This window comes from Balaenoptera physalus, assembly GCF_965194825.1.
Source record: "Balaenoptera physalus genome assembly, chromosome: X".
In the NCBI taxonomy this organism is placed as follows: Eukaryota; Metazoa; Chordata; class Mammalia; order Artiodactyla; family Balaenopteridae; genus Balaenoptera; species Balaenoptera physalus.
Genome location: NC_138903.1, coordinates 105,571,955 through 105,587,737, shown reverse-complemented (window position 1 = coordinate 105,587,737; position 15,783 = coordinate 105,571,955). Strand labels below are relative to the sequence as shown.

Sequence of the window (15,783 nt, the reverse complement as noted above, 5' to 3'; positions counted from 1 at the left end):
GAATCCAGATTTATCCGGGACTGGGGTGCTTTCACTAATTGAATAGTTTGGTTATTAGAGAGGTATTATATAAACTCTAAGCCAGTGGTTTCCCCACCTTGGTGTGTATTTTAATAAACACCCCAGGGGAGTCTAATTCAGGTGGGTCGGCAACCACCTGGAGAACTAAAACACAATAAACAAAGTACGCTTGCAATAAAACCAGAATGAGCAAAATGTGGCATTTTCAGATTCCACACTATCAAATTGGTCAGTTTGAATATAAAGACCATTGTATAGATTTGTGGGAAAATGTCAGGTTATTTGGAACTTTGCTGTTTTAGGACTCTGGTTAAATGTGTACACGAGAATTTAAAATTTTAAAACAAACAAATTGGGGAGCAGTTACTAGATTTAAAGACGACTTAAAGACTACTTACCATACAATTCATTTAAATATTGAGATCTCAGGCATTGAAAAATATAATCGTGTTTGCATAACTCTTAAGTCATGCAAAACTTTTCTGAGCCATCTTTATTTTGCCAAACGAGATGCCCTTGTACAGTGAGGTGTATTATGATAGGGTGTTAGCTACTCTACCTGAGCTAGAATGTGGTATCATCATCCTAAGACATGTATGCAACAGGCATCTTTAAAGATGTGCTCATCTGTACAGGCTAAAATGTAAATTTTTTAAAAAATTAAAACCAACACAGAAAGACAAACTGGCTTGGGATTTTTACTGTCCTCGAATGTTCAAGACATAGTCCGTTCCAGAAGAGTTCCAGTGAGCTTTCTACTCTGGAGGCCTAAAAAAAGCCAAGAGCCTCAGTTGTATGAAGATGGAAAAGGCAGGGGAGAGAGCCAGCTCCTTCTCTATAGCTCTCTAACCTTACATCCAGGAGAACGAGGCCTCTACATGTGTTTCCCATGCAACCCACAAGATGGAGTTGGCCACCTGATCAGTGCTGAAAGCCTTTCACTCTAGAACCTTCTCCCCCAGCTGTTATACTGCTAGGGCCCACACCAGCCTGGGTTTTCTTTCAGGAAAGAAACCAGGAGCTTCTGTCCCCTCTCCCAGGCGGGGGAAGGGGGGGGTTCCAGTTAATTGAAAATTATATCAGAGTTGCCATGGGGTAGTAGGAGGCAGAGACAACAGGGGTCATTCAAAACAGTCAATAGGCCAGAAACCTTCTCTAGGCCAGCGTGGCTTCAGCTTCACACGTGAAGACTCTTGATAAATCCAGCAGAGTTTTGACTAACTTGAATGTTCAGGAAATAGAAGGAGGTCTGGATAGTGGGATTTTGTGGTTTATTGTGAATTAGGCAGAAATTTTTTCTACCTCTTGTTGAAAATGTTTCTAAAATATAAGATCATTCTAAGATAAAGTTCCTAGCATAGTAAGTACATTTCAGAGATGACACTTGAGTGTTGATTTGCTAGATAAGACTAACCTTCATTGGCTTCCTGTTGCCTCCTTAGCATTGTCATTCAAAGCTCTCTGAAGATGCCCTTGGCCTGGTCTCCCACACCTTTCTTTTACCAAAATTGTCAATTCACAGTCCCCTGAACGTGACTTGGGCTGGAACAGCCTCCCTGTGCTCTCTCTCTCTGTTTATCCAAATGCTCTGTCCTATTCCAACTTAAAGACACAGCTGGGACATTTCTCAGCTACTGGGATCCACAGTGGTGCCTACCATCTTTGAACTCCCTACCGTAGATTTCCTTCCGCTCATAGTTCTTGGGAAACAGTCACATTCTGCTTTGTGGGATGTTGGGCTATATTCTCATTTAGCTTTGTTTATACAGGTCCACAATCCCTTTTCTGAACCCTTGGGTCAGATGTGTTTGCAAATTTAGACTGTTTTGTTTTGTTTTAAATTTCAGAAAGATAATAGAATGCATATATCATATATTATCTAACATCCCAGTGGGGTCTTGAGATATACCCCATAATCAAGCACCTTCATCTTTCTACAATAAACTGTGAATTTTTACACTAAGTAGATAAACGTTATAAAATAACCTCACGTCAGTTCAACGTCAGGTTTTGCCACCAAGTTAGTTACCAAAAACCCTTTTGGTTTTAAGAGCTTTGTTGATTTCAGGATTACAGAAAGGGATTGTGGACCCATTATCTAGTTACAGCTCCTCGAGGCTGAGTCTGGTTGGTCTTGGTATCATACCCCACCCCGCTTCCTGGCCTCCAGATCACAGGTCTAGCAGAGTAGATGTCCAATTAATACTTGTTGAATGATTAATCCATTTGCACCTCAGTCCCAGTGGATGGGAATAGGCATAAATTATAGGGTGCAGCCTAAAAAGAGCTCTTGAATCTGAGTTCTAATGATTTGCCTTTTTTTCTTCTACAAGTGGAGGGCAGCCAAAACAAAGCAAACTGGTTATTTGTTCAGGTAATGGGGAGTCAAGATGGAGTTCCAAAGGTCTGAACATTCCATGATTCCGGGCAGTTCTCGAGCGAGGACCACAGAGCTTACCTTTCTGAGGCCTCAGGAGAGCAAACAGTTGATTAGAAGCAGCTGCCCATTTTCAGGAAATTCTGTTGATTTTTCCTTCTTTACTTTCACCCCCTCAGCTCTTCCTCAAATAGGACTTCTCGCTCCATCCTTACAGGGAACTTCTTCCCTGGGGGGCAGCGGTGAAGGTCACTATTCTGCTAACACTGACCACAAATACAGCAAAGTGTGGCTGGAAGAACACCAGCTGTTAGGGAATCTGAGGGCTCGTCCTGGCCCTGCCGTGAACTTGCTGTAAGAGGGGACGAGTCCATACAATTCTCTAGGCCTCCATTTTGCTATCTATCAAATGGGAATGATATGAGCTCCACCGAACTCCCTAACATGACTGTGACCAAGGTAGAGGGCAAGCGCTTCTTTAAATTCAAATGCTTTTCAAATGTAAGGTAGTTTTAGTGATACTGGTGACTTAGTTCATAAACCTGTCATCCAGATGAATGAATTCTTCCAGCAAGGACTCAGTTGATATTAGTTCCCCACCTGGTGAACTCTACCTGTCTTTGACCCCATTTATCCCCTCTGTGAGATCTGAGAACGACCATGTATATGTATTTAGCAGCCTACCTTATGCAGGTCACGCTACGTACATACCTTATCTCATTTAATCCTCACAGCAGTCCTGTGTGGTCAGGACCATTATGATTCCCATTTAATAGGTGAGGAAACCGAAGCACAAGAGTGGCTAAAGAACTAGCCCAAGGTCACACAGTTTATAAGTAGCAGAGCCAAGGGTATAATACAAAATGAATTATTCTCTGCTCCTTCAGCACTTTGTTTCTACCTCGCCTGTGGTCCTTAAGTCACAGTCTGTCTCTCCCTCACTAGACTATGCACTCCTGCAGGGTAGGGGCCATGTCATTTATTTATCTCCCAAAAGTACTCAGTGAGTGTTAGAAAATGGAATGAGTTGGAGTGGAATAGAAATGGAATGGAAGGAAAGGGGAGGGAACTGGATGAAGTAACTGGTTGGCCTGGGATTTCCAGTCCCAGAGCACCTTGTCTTTCCAGCCAATTCCATGAGGCTTCAGGCCACCTCTTCCGGTCACTGCCATCAGAGAGTTATTTGAGAGTGTCAGGAAGAGCGAGTGTCTTTGCTTCCCGTCTTAAGGCAAAGACTGCTGTTGAGGCTCAGAAGAACATTCAGTGAATATCTGTGGAAACAGATGAACTGCTCAGTGAAAGGACTTATTTTCCATGTAAGAAACTGCCCTCTGACTTTCTTTCAGTCTCCACAAATGGCCCAGAGTGTCATAAGCACAGGCTATTCATGGAATTCTTCCTGAAAAATAAAAGCTGTGCAACATATTGGGAGGGGAGATAAGACAGAATACGAAACTCTTATGAAATAGAGCAAATAATGATAGGATTTACCAGCTCAGATCAGGTTAGAGCTGCCCCAAAGTTAAATGTCTTTAAAAATAGTAATAATAATCACTAGAACAAGAACTCGTATTTACTGAGTACTTACTGTGTGCCAGGCCCTGTGCAAAGTTCTTTGACTGTATTATCCTGGCTAATCCTTACAAAAATCCTATAAGACAGCTACTACTATGGTCCCCATTTTCCAGATAAGGAAACTGAGGTTTAGAGAGGTCAGTCAGTTTGTTCAAGTCACACAGCCATGAGTGGAAGAGCTGGGGTTAGAAGCCAGGCTAGTCTGATGACCAGGTTTTAATCACTATACTTCATCACAACACATTTTAATTACATTTCAAATAAGACCAGGCGGGAGACAGACAATTTAACCGCTGAGTGAGGATGTTCCCAGTAGAGTCTGGGATGGCATAGGTTACACCTTCATGCTCTTCAGCTTCTATTTCTCGAGAGGGGTTGCTGGCCGAGTGGCCCTGCAGAATGAGTCCTTGGAAATTTGTATTCACTCCTTCCCTTCATTCTCTTTCATGCTTGGGTTTCTGAGGCAGGCACCCAGTCCCCCTACACTGCCCCACCAGGCTCCTGCCCAGCCCTTGGGTCCATTAGATTTCCAAGACTTGGTGTAAGGCTTGGGGGCCTCAGACTGAAAGAGATGTCCCTGTGAGCCAAGGCAAGGCGGCAGATGGAAAGCCAGATCCTTAGTGAGGCTCAAGAGAAATGTAACTACATTGCTGGACTTGTGTTAAGATTTATTGGTCCATTCCCACCACTTTTTACTTCTTCCACTTTCACCCCTGACAGCAGCCATCGGTTAGTGATCATTTTCAGCTGCGAATGGCAGACTCAATCCACTAATGGCAGAACTGAGAGCAAAGTGGAATCTGCTACCCCGAGCCATCATCCCAGCCGCTTAGACGGGGAAATTGTTTTTCAGGGTTTTACACTGCCATTTCTATTCACCCTTTAATGAATGCTTTCTGTCCATAAATGAAGCAGAGATGGAAGAAGAGGTGAATAAGTGCTAACATAAATTGCAGTGGGTCAACCACAAATACAGGCTTTCAAAAAAAATAGTTCTTTTCTTTTTTTTTTTAAGTCTAGGTTAAGGTGCTTGCTGATTGCTAAAGTACTTCCTGGGTTTGATTAGTGTGCCTGATGCATCAAAAATCGCTATTTCAAACCTTTATTTTGTAATTCGTGCATCAGGATAGAAGGTCTCTTTTCAAAGAAAAGATAAAGATCAGAATATCATGTGTGCTTTTCACCATTATCCGTCTCTTACTGACTCACCAGTCACATGCTAGGTAATGGATATTGAAATTGATATAAGCAGGCTCTGAAAAGCTATGGTTGACTTTTACTTTTAGCTTCTGGGCGCACGAGTTTCTTTTTAGGTGTGATTCATATCTACGAGGAAAAATTGGCAAATGGTGGGAGAAATACTTTTCTTACTCATACTGTATTTGTGTGAGTAACAGCTGCACGGGTTTAGCATCTGTACCCCGGGTATTTTCTGTTATCCTGAATTGTATCCCAGGGGTGGAACGACCGTGTGGTCAGGCTAACCATCTTCCCACGTGCTATCTGTGCCATGTTGCTTTGCAGCTCGGCTTTGGATCGTTCCTTGGAATCATCGGATCAAACCTCGTGGAGAACAAACGGCAGATGGTAAGTTTTCATCGCTGTAGAATCAAATTCTTCATCTGAAAAAGCTCAACATTTCTGTGGATAAGTGACACATTTCTTAAGGTTGCCCAAATTGTGCCACAAAAGAAACAGCTACTTTACTTTTCTCCTAAGCCTCCGGGGAACTTGTTTTAAAGTGACCCTGTGGTATGGGACTTGTTCTCACCCTGCCTGATGTTCCCTCAGTGGCCCAGCTAGTCTCCTTAAGTCACAGGGATGGAATAATCTGGATCTTGCCTTTTGCTTTTCTCCTCATTCGCAAAGGAGTGCGCCAGCCTATCCAGTCAGGCCAATTGTCCTCGCATCGGATGCCTTTGCTTCTTTGATTCCTGCTGCTGCAGCCCTGGCTCACTGGTGACCCTCACACCTTCCTCTCTGATGCATAATCTTGGAGAGGAGTTTTCGCAGAGGGTTCCTGCCTTTTAGGAGATTCCAATCTAGGGGACTTTAATTAACAGAACAAATATATTTAGGGCGCAAGAAGACGAAATGAAATTACGAAGCCAACCTCAAGTATTCCCATTACCCATACATAGTTCAAAGCTAAGTATGTGTAAGGTTGAGAGGAAGGGTACACATATAACAGGAGGTAAAACTCACAAAGTTCTATGTCCGAATGGGGGCCCGCAAGGGCAGGCTGTTGTATTTTCCTGCTTCAGGCTGAGAAGGGTTCCTAGAGGGCAAGAGAAGATGGTACAGACCGAATTGCAAGCATATTGCAGCTTTATGGGCTTGTAAATCAAGATGCCTGGTGAGTGGTCAGATGGTGGACTGATTAGGCTTCCCCGTACAAGTCACTGTGGCATCTAGACTGATGCTAGGGTCTATTTAACAGCAAGTTTAATCAGATAACGTAATAGCTCCAGGGACAGGGAACTCTAACCATGTGTTCTCCCCCCAGCAATGTAGGGAATCGCCCTCAGGGGGGTTCTAATAGTTCTCTTCTTCCATTTCACCTGGGCTCTCCGCTGCCAGTTGTGTTTGCACTTTGGGTTTAAATTATTCAAAATGACAAGGGAGCTCTAATTGTAGAGCTGATCATCGCATAGCTGATAATGCCAATTTCATGACATCTTTCATCCATTATTTACCAACTCTCTGTAGTGCTGTGAAGTGAGATTTATGGGGCGAGGTTTCTGAACAACTCCCAAAGGAGATCAGTATTACCTTCTAGCCTGTGACGATGGGAGGCTAGCCTGTGAGATGGGAGGCCACCTTAGGGTGGCCTTGACTTTGATTTCCTCCTTCTCCCTGGGGAGCAGCTTAATGCCATGCTATTTCTCTACTTTACCCCCCAAACACCTCAAAGAGGGTGTTTTGAGGGTCAACACGGACAGATGGTGGGCTTAGGCAGTACCTATCCCTGCCCCTGGTTACGCCTTGAAACACCTACCCCCACGTTGGGTTGTAGTATCGCCCTTGTAATGGAAGACAAAGTATTAGGAAAATTTCTGTTATCTAACACGATAGGAGAAGAGGGCAGTCTGGTTCCAGCAAACATTTCTCTTACTTGAATTTTTTCGTATGTACCACACAGAGTTGATCAATTTCAGAGACTTCAACCCTTGTAAAATGTCTTTGACACCTAAGCCGTAATAAGTTGAGTGTTCTCTTTCTTCAGTGGTGCAGGGCCATGTAGGGTTGTGCAGGGCCTCAGAATCATCCCTTTTTCATCATTGCCCACCACGAGGGCTTGGGAAGAACACTGGACTAGGAGTTGGTGGGCACAGGCTCTTCCATAGACTGGATAGTGACCTTGGGCACACCACTTCCGCTCTCTGAGCCTCCAATTCCACAATAAATAAAATAGGGGGGTGGGACTTCATGATGTCAAAGGTCTAACATTTTTCTGAGTCTGAGAATGGAAGAGCCATGCAGTCTAATTCCTCAGCCTCCTCTTCCTTGGGCGCTCATAGACTCATGGAGTGAATTTCTTAGCTTGCCCTGAAAATGTAAGAAGTGCTTCAATGGCCCCTTCTCCGCATCCCCCTCCCCCTGCTCCCACTCATGCTGCGTGACTGAAAAGGGCATTCACACTTCACACGGGGTGGCAGACCAGAGTTCTGCTTTGGCTGGCGGTCTCTTGGGGATCGCCTTGTCTCCAGAAGCAGCGAGAGTGGAAGGCTAACAGACACTTTTGCTTTGTTCCCCACCCCTACTCCCACAGCTGGTGGCTTCCATCGTCTTTATCAGCTTTGGTGTGATTGCAGCCTTTTGTTGTGCCATAGTCGATGGGGTCTTCGCTGCCAGACACATTGTGAGTATTTTTAGTCCTGGGTTAAAGTAAATGGGCAATACAACAAGGCTTCATCGAGTGTGTGTGTGCTGGGTGTGTGCTAAGGGCTGTGAGGGGTACAGGAGAGGGAGGTGACATCACCGGCCTCAAGGAGGTGATGTCAAAATGAGGACATCCCTGGACACACACGGGCATCTAGAGAAATTGGTCTAAGCTGGGCATATAAACTCTAAGTGCCCAAGTGGTTTACCTTGGATCAGAGCAGGCTTCCCAGTGGTGGAGGGGTTGGAGCTAAGCCTTTGTTGACATGTGGGTGAGATTTGGAAAAGTCAGAGGCAAGGGCCAGGGGACTGGCTTGGAATTGGTGTTGGGAGTGAGGAGGTAGGGAGAGAGCCGCAGGAAGCCACATGACTTCCTGAGAGCCTTGGAGGTGGCAGTAGCTGACCTCCCCCACCTCCAACAGTGACAAGAGCAGCCCATGAGGACAGACACCTCTTCTAGGATACCTGAACTTCGCTGTCTTCATGGCTGGAGAGGAGTGATGTGATTGGGATCCGGAGAAAGCCCCAGAGCTGGAAGTCTCCAAAACGAGCCCAGTCCTGGAGCTGAGGCGCCAAATGCTTCCTGTTCTGGAGAAGCTGTGCCTCGAGTAAGGCTACTTTACTCCTGAAACCCAAACCTGTGCTCCTTCTTGGAGAAGCCAGGAATTCGGGTCCTTCCCACAGGGCTCCCTGCAGGAGCCCTCACCCCTCGGTCGGCGCTTTCCATCTCTTGCAATTCCAGATATCTGGCCTAGGGCCGCCTTCTCCATTGGGCTCAGTAGACAACAGTGCCTGTGACCCATGGACTTTCAGGGTCCCAGAAAAATATGATCATTTCTTTTCAAGTCAGAGGAAAAATGATGAGCTTTTAGGCCAAAAAAAAAGTTTTCACACATAATAGAAATTTGTCTTTATACCAATGCAGTCATAAGATATAATCAAAATAAATGAAATATCATTTTCAACAATTTTTTTTTTATAAATTTATTTATATCTTATTTTTGGCTGTGTTGGGTCTTCGTTTCTGTGCGAGGGCTTTCTCTAGTTGTGGCGAGCGGGGGCCACTCTTCATCGCGGTGCGCGGGCCTCTCACTGTCGCGGCCTCTCTTGTTGCGGAGCACAGGCTCCAGACGCGCAGGCTCAGTAGTTGTGGCTCACGGGCCCAGTTGCTCCGCGGCCTGTGGGATCTTCCCAGACCAGGGCTCGAACCCGTGTCCCCTGCATTGGCAGGCAGACTCTCAACCACTGCGCCACCAGGGAAGCCCTCAACAATTTTTAATGGAGGAAGCTGTCCACAAAAGGCAAAAGTCCCAGGGAGGTCATAGTATAGCCCTGATCTGGCCCACAAACCCAAATCGAGAGCAAGCCAAGCAGCTTACTGAGCTGCCACAAAAACCTCAGATACTCATTTTTCCCCCCAAGTGAACCAACATTGAAAATGAAAACATCCTATGAACTAGTTGGAATTATATGTTTTCTAAAACAATTGAATTAGAGAAAAATTGTATTATCAGAATATTGTGTGGATCAATCATATTTTATTCCATTTCAGTCGTTGGCTAATAGTGCAGGTCATCCTGAGGGAGTGTCCTGGGTATGGATGGATCTGGGAAAGGATGATTTGCAACATTATTATTTCAATCCCAACTTGCTCTTGGACTCTCTTCCTAGACATAAGAGTCAGTCCCTCATTTGCCAAGATTAGTGGAATTCCTATGGTCAGTGCTGGCATGTCAGGAGATAATTACTGGGCAGGGGGAAAAATATGGGATGGAAGAGAGAAGCTTTTTGCCCAGTTTTCTTTTGGAGTCAGGAATATGTCGGCCCCTATATCAGACTCATCCCTTTTGAGTTTAGCTGAGAGAGCCATCTTTTTCTTCATCTTTTTCTTTTTGAAAAGGCAAGTGACACAACAGGAACTTGTAACATCCACTATCCTACCACCCTAACATAGCAATTCTATTACATATGCAATGTTTGCATGTTACCCTCTGAGTATATACCTATTTTTGTAGCATGCTTGTAGACAATCATAGTATGTGTGCTATTTTGTTTCAACAGGCGCCATCTTAATAACAATAATTCCTTGTTTTTGTGTAGTGAATTTAGTGTTTCAATATGCCTTAACATCTATTATCTCATTTGAGACCCACAGCAATCCTGTGAGATATGTAGGGCAGGTGTTATTATCCCCATTTGACAAGCACTCTTCACGCTGAGGCAGTCTCCATGGCAACGTAGGCCTAGTGGCCAAGAAGCCTGCAGTAGATTTTCATGGCATCATGAGCTAAAATGGCTTCCTCCTTTTCCCTCCTCCTCCCACTCCTAATGTTTTTTTTTAAACATCTTTATTGAGATACAGTTCACGTCCCATATAATTTACCCATCTTCAGATGGTAGTATATAATTCAGTGGCTTTTAGTACATTCACAGGTATGTGCAAACTATCACGTCAATTCTAGAAGATTTTTCTCATCCCCCAAACAACCCCATACCCTTTAGCTATCACTTCCCTATTCCCCCTGTTCCCCCAAGTCCTAGGCAACCACTAATCTACTTTCTCTATAGATTTCCCTATATTAATTAACATTTCCTGTTAATGGCATCATATCACATGTAGTCTTTTGCAACCTGACTTTTTTTACTTAGTATAATGTTTTCCAGATTTATCCATATTGTAGCATGTATCATTGCTTCCTTTCTTTTTATGGTCTAATAATATTCCATTGTATATATGTACCACATTTTGGTTATCCATTCACAAGTTGATGGACATTTGGGTTGTTTCCACCTCTTGGCTGTTATCAATAATGCTGCTATAAACATTTGTGTTCAAGTTTCTATGTGGACATATGTTTTCATTTCCTTTGAGTATATACCTATGATTGGAAGTACTGGGTCATATGGTAACTACGTTTAACCTTTTGATGAACTGCCAATTTTCCAAAGTGACTGCACCGTTTTACATTCGCACTGGAAGTATCTGAGTGTGCCAGTCTCTCCACATCCTTGCCAACTCCTGTTATTATCCGACTTTTTAATTCTAGCCATCCTAGTAGGTATGAAGTGGTTTCTCATTGTGGTTTTGATTTGCATTTCCCTGACTCCTAAACTCCTCAAGGTTTTGATCACTGGCCTCATCCAAAGGCAATGGGAGAAAAATCCAAATTATATTTATTGGAAGTTTCTTCCAGCTTCTGAGTCTAGGCCGTCTGTACCTCCTGCCGTTAGTGGCTTGCAGTAGAGCGTTTGATTCGGGAGGTTGGGGTAAGGCTTTGAGAACACCTTTTTGCCTACACTGTACCTGTCCTAAGACATCTGCCAGCCCTCACTGGTACCCAGACAGTTTTGAGGGAGAAGGCTTTATTAATCTATGGTGATGTCTGTTGGCCAGTTTAAATGAAAGGCACATTTGGACCCCAGCACCGCTCGGGTGGGTTAGAGCCAGCCTTTCCTGTTGTTGGGGCCCTTTAACCTCCTGGTGCCCTGTCCTTTGGCTTGGGGGCATATGCGCTTCCCCTTAAGACCTACCTCCTGACCCCCCTCTAAATGTGTCTCATTCCTTCTCTCTCTTGTCTCCAATTTCCTTCCTTTCCCCTCCCCGAATATAGCAATTAACTAGCTGGGAAAATCCCTTTCCCTCCTCGTGCCACAGTCTCTCCTCTTCCACCTGGATGTGATAGTAACTTAGTTGCCTCTCAGGGTTAACATGAGGATGGTATGAAATAATGGGTGTGAACGCGCCCTGAGAGGGCCTCACCCAGAGCACGCTGACACTCAGCAGAAAGCAGTCTCGTGGCCAGCCCTCCACTCCGGAGCTGCTAGCCCTTCGGATGTAAAAGGCTGCCTTGGCTAAGTGGCCTTTTCTTACCTCCCAGTCACATGGGCTTGTTCCTCCCCTGGGGCCTCAGTGCACAAGAGCATCCAGAGGCAGCATATGGGGGACCATCACACACACACGTCTGTCTTCATTTAGGCAGTTGGTGGCTGAATGCTCTTTGCAGAACCAGGAGGTCAGGAGGGCTTCGACCAGCACATCAAGCCTCCCCTTCGGCAGGATGATGATGACTTCTGCCACTGCCCAAACTCGGAAAATAAACCCTGCCGGCAGTGACCATAAGAACCCTCATTCCTTTCCAGCCTGACTCCAGGCTGAGCCCACAGGGCAGTGTACTTTCAGAACATGGAGCGGTCAGGACATTCATGTAGAAGCAGCTGATGGAAGGTCCTAGGTCCTTGACGGGGCAGCAGGCAGGGAGGCAGGAGGCACTTGGGTGTCAGGTACAGGAGATGCTCAATCACATGTGTGGGGAAAAGCAGCCACCAGGATTATTGAAAACGGTGAGAGAAGTGGGTTTAGGGGGAAGGAGGGGCAATAGATAAACTCCCTCTGCCAAGGTGCTTTTGGCCAAGTTCCAAAGGTCAGTTTGCATAAACTGCTTGTCCTGTGCTAACCTGCTTTTGGTCGAAGCCCCCTACCAGTCAGGGGATGTTTAGTGTCCCCCGGAAAGTGGGCAGCATCCGCTGACTGACAGTTTCCAGGTAGCACTGGATTGCACCTGTCTGTTCTACCCCAGTCCCTGTGTCTGAGAGCTCCCTCACCAGGAAGCTGCCCAAGTCAGCAGCGTTAGTCAACTGTCCTTGAGCCCCATGTTAGTTTTCTGGGCTTCAGTGGTATTTTTGGAGTTCACTGTCTTTAATCTGTGTAGTTGAGTGAAATTGGCTCATAGTTCAGTTGAGTTAAAATCTCCAGCAGGCTCCATGGCTACCCACCCCACTGGGGCTCGCTTCCTGAGCTCTTCCTTCTGAAAAAGCTGTGGCAATGACAGCAGGGTGTACGCGGCAGCCAGCCCTGGTCCTGTCCCCAGGTGATAATGGATCCTCATTGTTGGAGCTGGCCTCCCTCCGACTGGGAGTGTGATGTTGCAATAACTTGGAGTTTTGACTTTTGTTCCCTGGGGACTCTTTGCAAAGAGACAAAGACTAGAAATAAAAGAAAACCAGAGCGGAAATTTCAAGAAACCCACTTCTCAGTCAATTTCCTAATTTCTCATTAACCAAGTGGCCCAATAGAAAGCAGTTATTAAAACATTTTTATCTGATCCTCACATTCTCAGCCTCCCTAGATGGGCAGCTTTCAGAAATCAACCCAACCCACTACCTGCTCTGGGGTGTGTGTGTGTGTGTGTGTGTGTGTGTGTGTGTGTATTCAAATCTTTTATTACCAGTCAGAGCACTTGCTGCTCTATTTTCCAAAGCCAAAACCCATTTGGTTTGGTGTTTCCGTTTCCAGGATCTGAAACCACTCTATGCTAACCGGTGCCACTATGTGCCCAAGACATCCCAGAAGGAAGCTGAGGAGGTAAGAGCCAGAAGGAGGCTGCACGTCTTACCTTTGGGGAAAGTCTCCTGTTCTGCCTGGAACCCCCTTTCTTTTACTCTTTTTCCCGGGCCTACAGCTTGCTACAAGGTATGTTTAGTTGATTTGTTCAGTGGGTCAGAGCACAGTGCTAATGGGGCCACGGTCATAGGTTAGAGCCTCATGAGGCCTAATCAGATTTACTTTGTTCTGTGGCCACAGGCTGCCCCTCTGACCCCAGCAGGCAGCCTCTCAGTGTGTGGCTTTGATCCCGAGAGGGACAGATGAAGAGTACAGAGGCCACAGGGTAGGTCCCTCCCCCATGTCTGTGGATGATGGTTCAGCTGCCTGGACTTGATGTCCAGCTGGAAGAAAAGTGGGAGCCCCACCAAGGCAGCAGGCCTGGACCGGGGAGGCAGAGTCTGAGTCCCACACGTGGGAGGGGTCAGGAAGCCAAACGAGGGTCACTGAGAAGCCTGGTCCACTTTGAGGCTCTGGGGAGGCCTGGGCTGGCGGCCTGGCCCCTGTCATGACATGCCCGGAGGCCAGTCTGATGATGCTTGAGTGGACACGTGAGGGTGTGTCTCTCCTGCCCCGCACGGCTCTCCTTGGGTTCCTTGTTGCCTCACACAGAAGCAGAGGCAGTGGGCGGTGAGGTGAAGCTTGGTTCCAGGTCATTTTTGGAGAGCTTTCATTTCAGCTCACAATCACCTCTCTCCAATCCAGAGAGCCCTTTAATATAAAACTCTACCATGTGCTTCTAGCAACCTTGACCATTTGGTTCTCTATTAACTTCAAATTGAAAGTCAATGGGCCCCCCCCCCGAGTATAGTTAGAAAAATGGTAAACTTGTGACTGTTAGAAAAAAGTGGCGGGCTTCCCTGGTGGTGCAGTGGTTGAGAATCTGCCTGCCAATGCAGGGGACACGGGTTCGAGCCCTGGTCTGGGAATATCCCACATGCCGCGGAGCAACTAGGCCTGTGAGCCACAACTACTGAGCCTGCGCGTCTGGCGCCTGTGCTCCGCAACAAGAGAGGCCACGATAGTGAGAGGCCCGCGCACCGCGATGAAGAGTGGCCCCCGCTTGCCGCAACTAGAGAAAGCCCTCGCACAGAAACGAAGACCCAACACAGCCAAAAGTAAATTAATTAATTAATTAATTTTATAAAAACTTCAAAAAAAAGAAACAGGCCTTAAAAAAAAAAAGAAGAAAAAGAAAAAGGTGGCAAGTGGATATAAAATGGTGACTGCATTGCATAACTTCAGGGGAAGCTGTTTTCCTTAACATACGGTGTGAACAGTGCCATCCACTTGCCCCATTTTCCTTACCCAGTCACTAGTTTACCATTTTTCTAACTATTCTCGGGTTAGAACAGAGTAGAAAGATGTGTGTGCCAACAGCTTATCAGAAAGGCATGAGCTTTTGGATGAAGGACCCAATATAGAAAAAAGTGCGTGTTTACCACCAATATTCTCTATAACACAGTGAAACAAATTTACAAGCACTTCATTGCATCCATATGGGGCGGGGGAGAGCCTGGAAGATTTCTCACAAATAAGAGACGATAAATGGAAGTTAATTTTTACATCTTTTTTGCAAACTCGAGATGTGTAAAATGTCATTGCTGTTCTCTGGATTTCATCGTGTTCGCATTCTTGTGTTAACTTGGTGACTGTAAAAATGTTAATAATGACTTCCATAGGTTCACTTGTAACCCTGGTCCCCCTAACCCTATTTTTCCTATATAAGGTCATAAGTTCCTCAACCAAAAATTCTCCTTCCGCGAGGGTTATGAGGAACCTTACCCAGGCAGCTCGAGAGGTACTATTGTACTTCAGAGTGCATGTGATGGCCCCTCTGTCTTCCTTCCCATCTGGTCCCCTTTTCCCCATACCCTGATTTCCCGCCCCTTGTATCCTCATTTCCTACCATCCATTTGTTCTTCTGTCCGTCCTTCCATCCGTCCTTCCTCCTCTCCATCTCCACCCTTCAGGGATGGGGCCCTGAGGGCTGTGGCTGAGGCTGCACGTGAGCCCAGCTCCCCAGTGACTTGCCTCACACATGAGTTCAGCCAGCCACCTGCCCAGCCCCATCCTGCCCGTGCATTGGTGTGTTCATTTCACAGCCATCCTTACCGTCTCCATCAGTCACTAACTCACAGTGCCAATCCCAGAGGGTCCCGCCTCCCATCCAGTGCCAGCTCACCTCCTCACTGTGGTGTGTCCCCAGGTGAACTGCCCTCACCTCAGCCGTGGATTCTGCACACCTCGCATCCGGGGCAACACCTGCTTCTGCTGTGACCTCTACAACTGCGGCAAGTGAGTGCTGAGCCCCTGATGGTTTGACCACAGTGGGCACGAGCAGGGCTAGGGTCGGGGAAGGGCGCACGGTAGGGATCAGAGAAGTAGAAGACATTGGTCTTCAAAGGATTTCAGCTGACATGCATTACTTGCCTTCTCTGTGCCAGGCATCATGCTAGGTGCTGTCAAGTATCTGATCTCATTTAATTCTTACCTATGATGTATGTAGAATTATTATCCCCATTTTACAGATGATAAGACTGAGGCT

The 15,783-nt window shown here is 46.1% G+C and overlaps 1 protein-coding gene across 2 annotated transcripts in view; it reads left to right on the top strand.

Moving 5' to 3' along the window:
• The window catches only part of TMEM255A (transmembrane protein 255A), a 47,909-nt gene that overhangs the window by 9,822 nt on the left and 22,304 nt on the right, over positions 1 to 15,783 (top strand). The window contains exons 3-7 of one of the 2 annotated variants that reach the window (XM_082446839.1): positions 5,498 to 5,560; positions 7,746 to 7,835; positions 13,149 to 13,217; positions 14,965 to 15,036; positions 15,445 to 15,533. In XM_082446839.1, coding sequence (XP_082302965.1) covers positions 5,498 to 5,560; positions 7,746 to 7,835; positions 13,149 to 13,217; positions 14,965 to 15,036; positions 15,445 to 15,533 — 383 coding nt within the window. The remainder of the gene's footprint in view (positions 1 to 5,497; positions 5,561 to 7,745; positions 7,836 to 13,148; positions 13,218 to 14,964; positions 15,037 to 15,444; positions 15,534 to 15,783) is intronic. The other variant, XM_082446840.1, reaches the window with a different exon arrangement.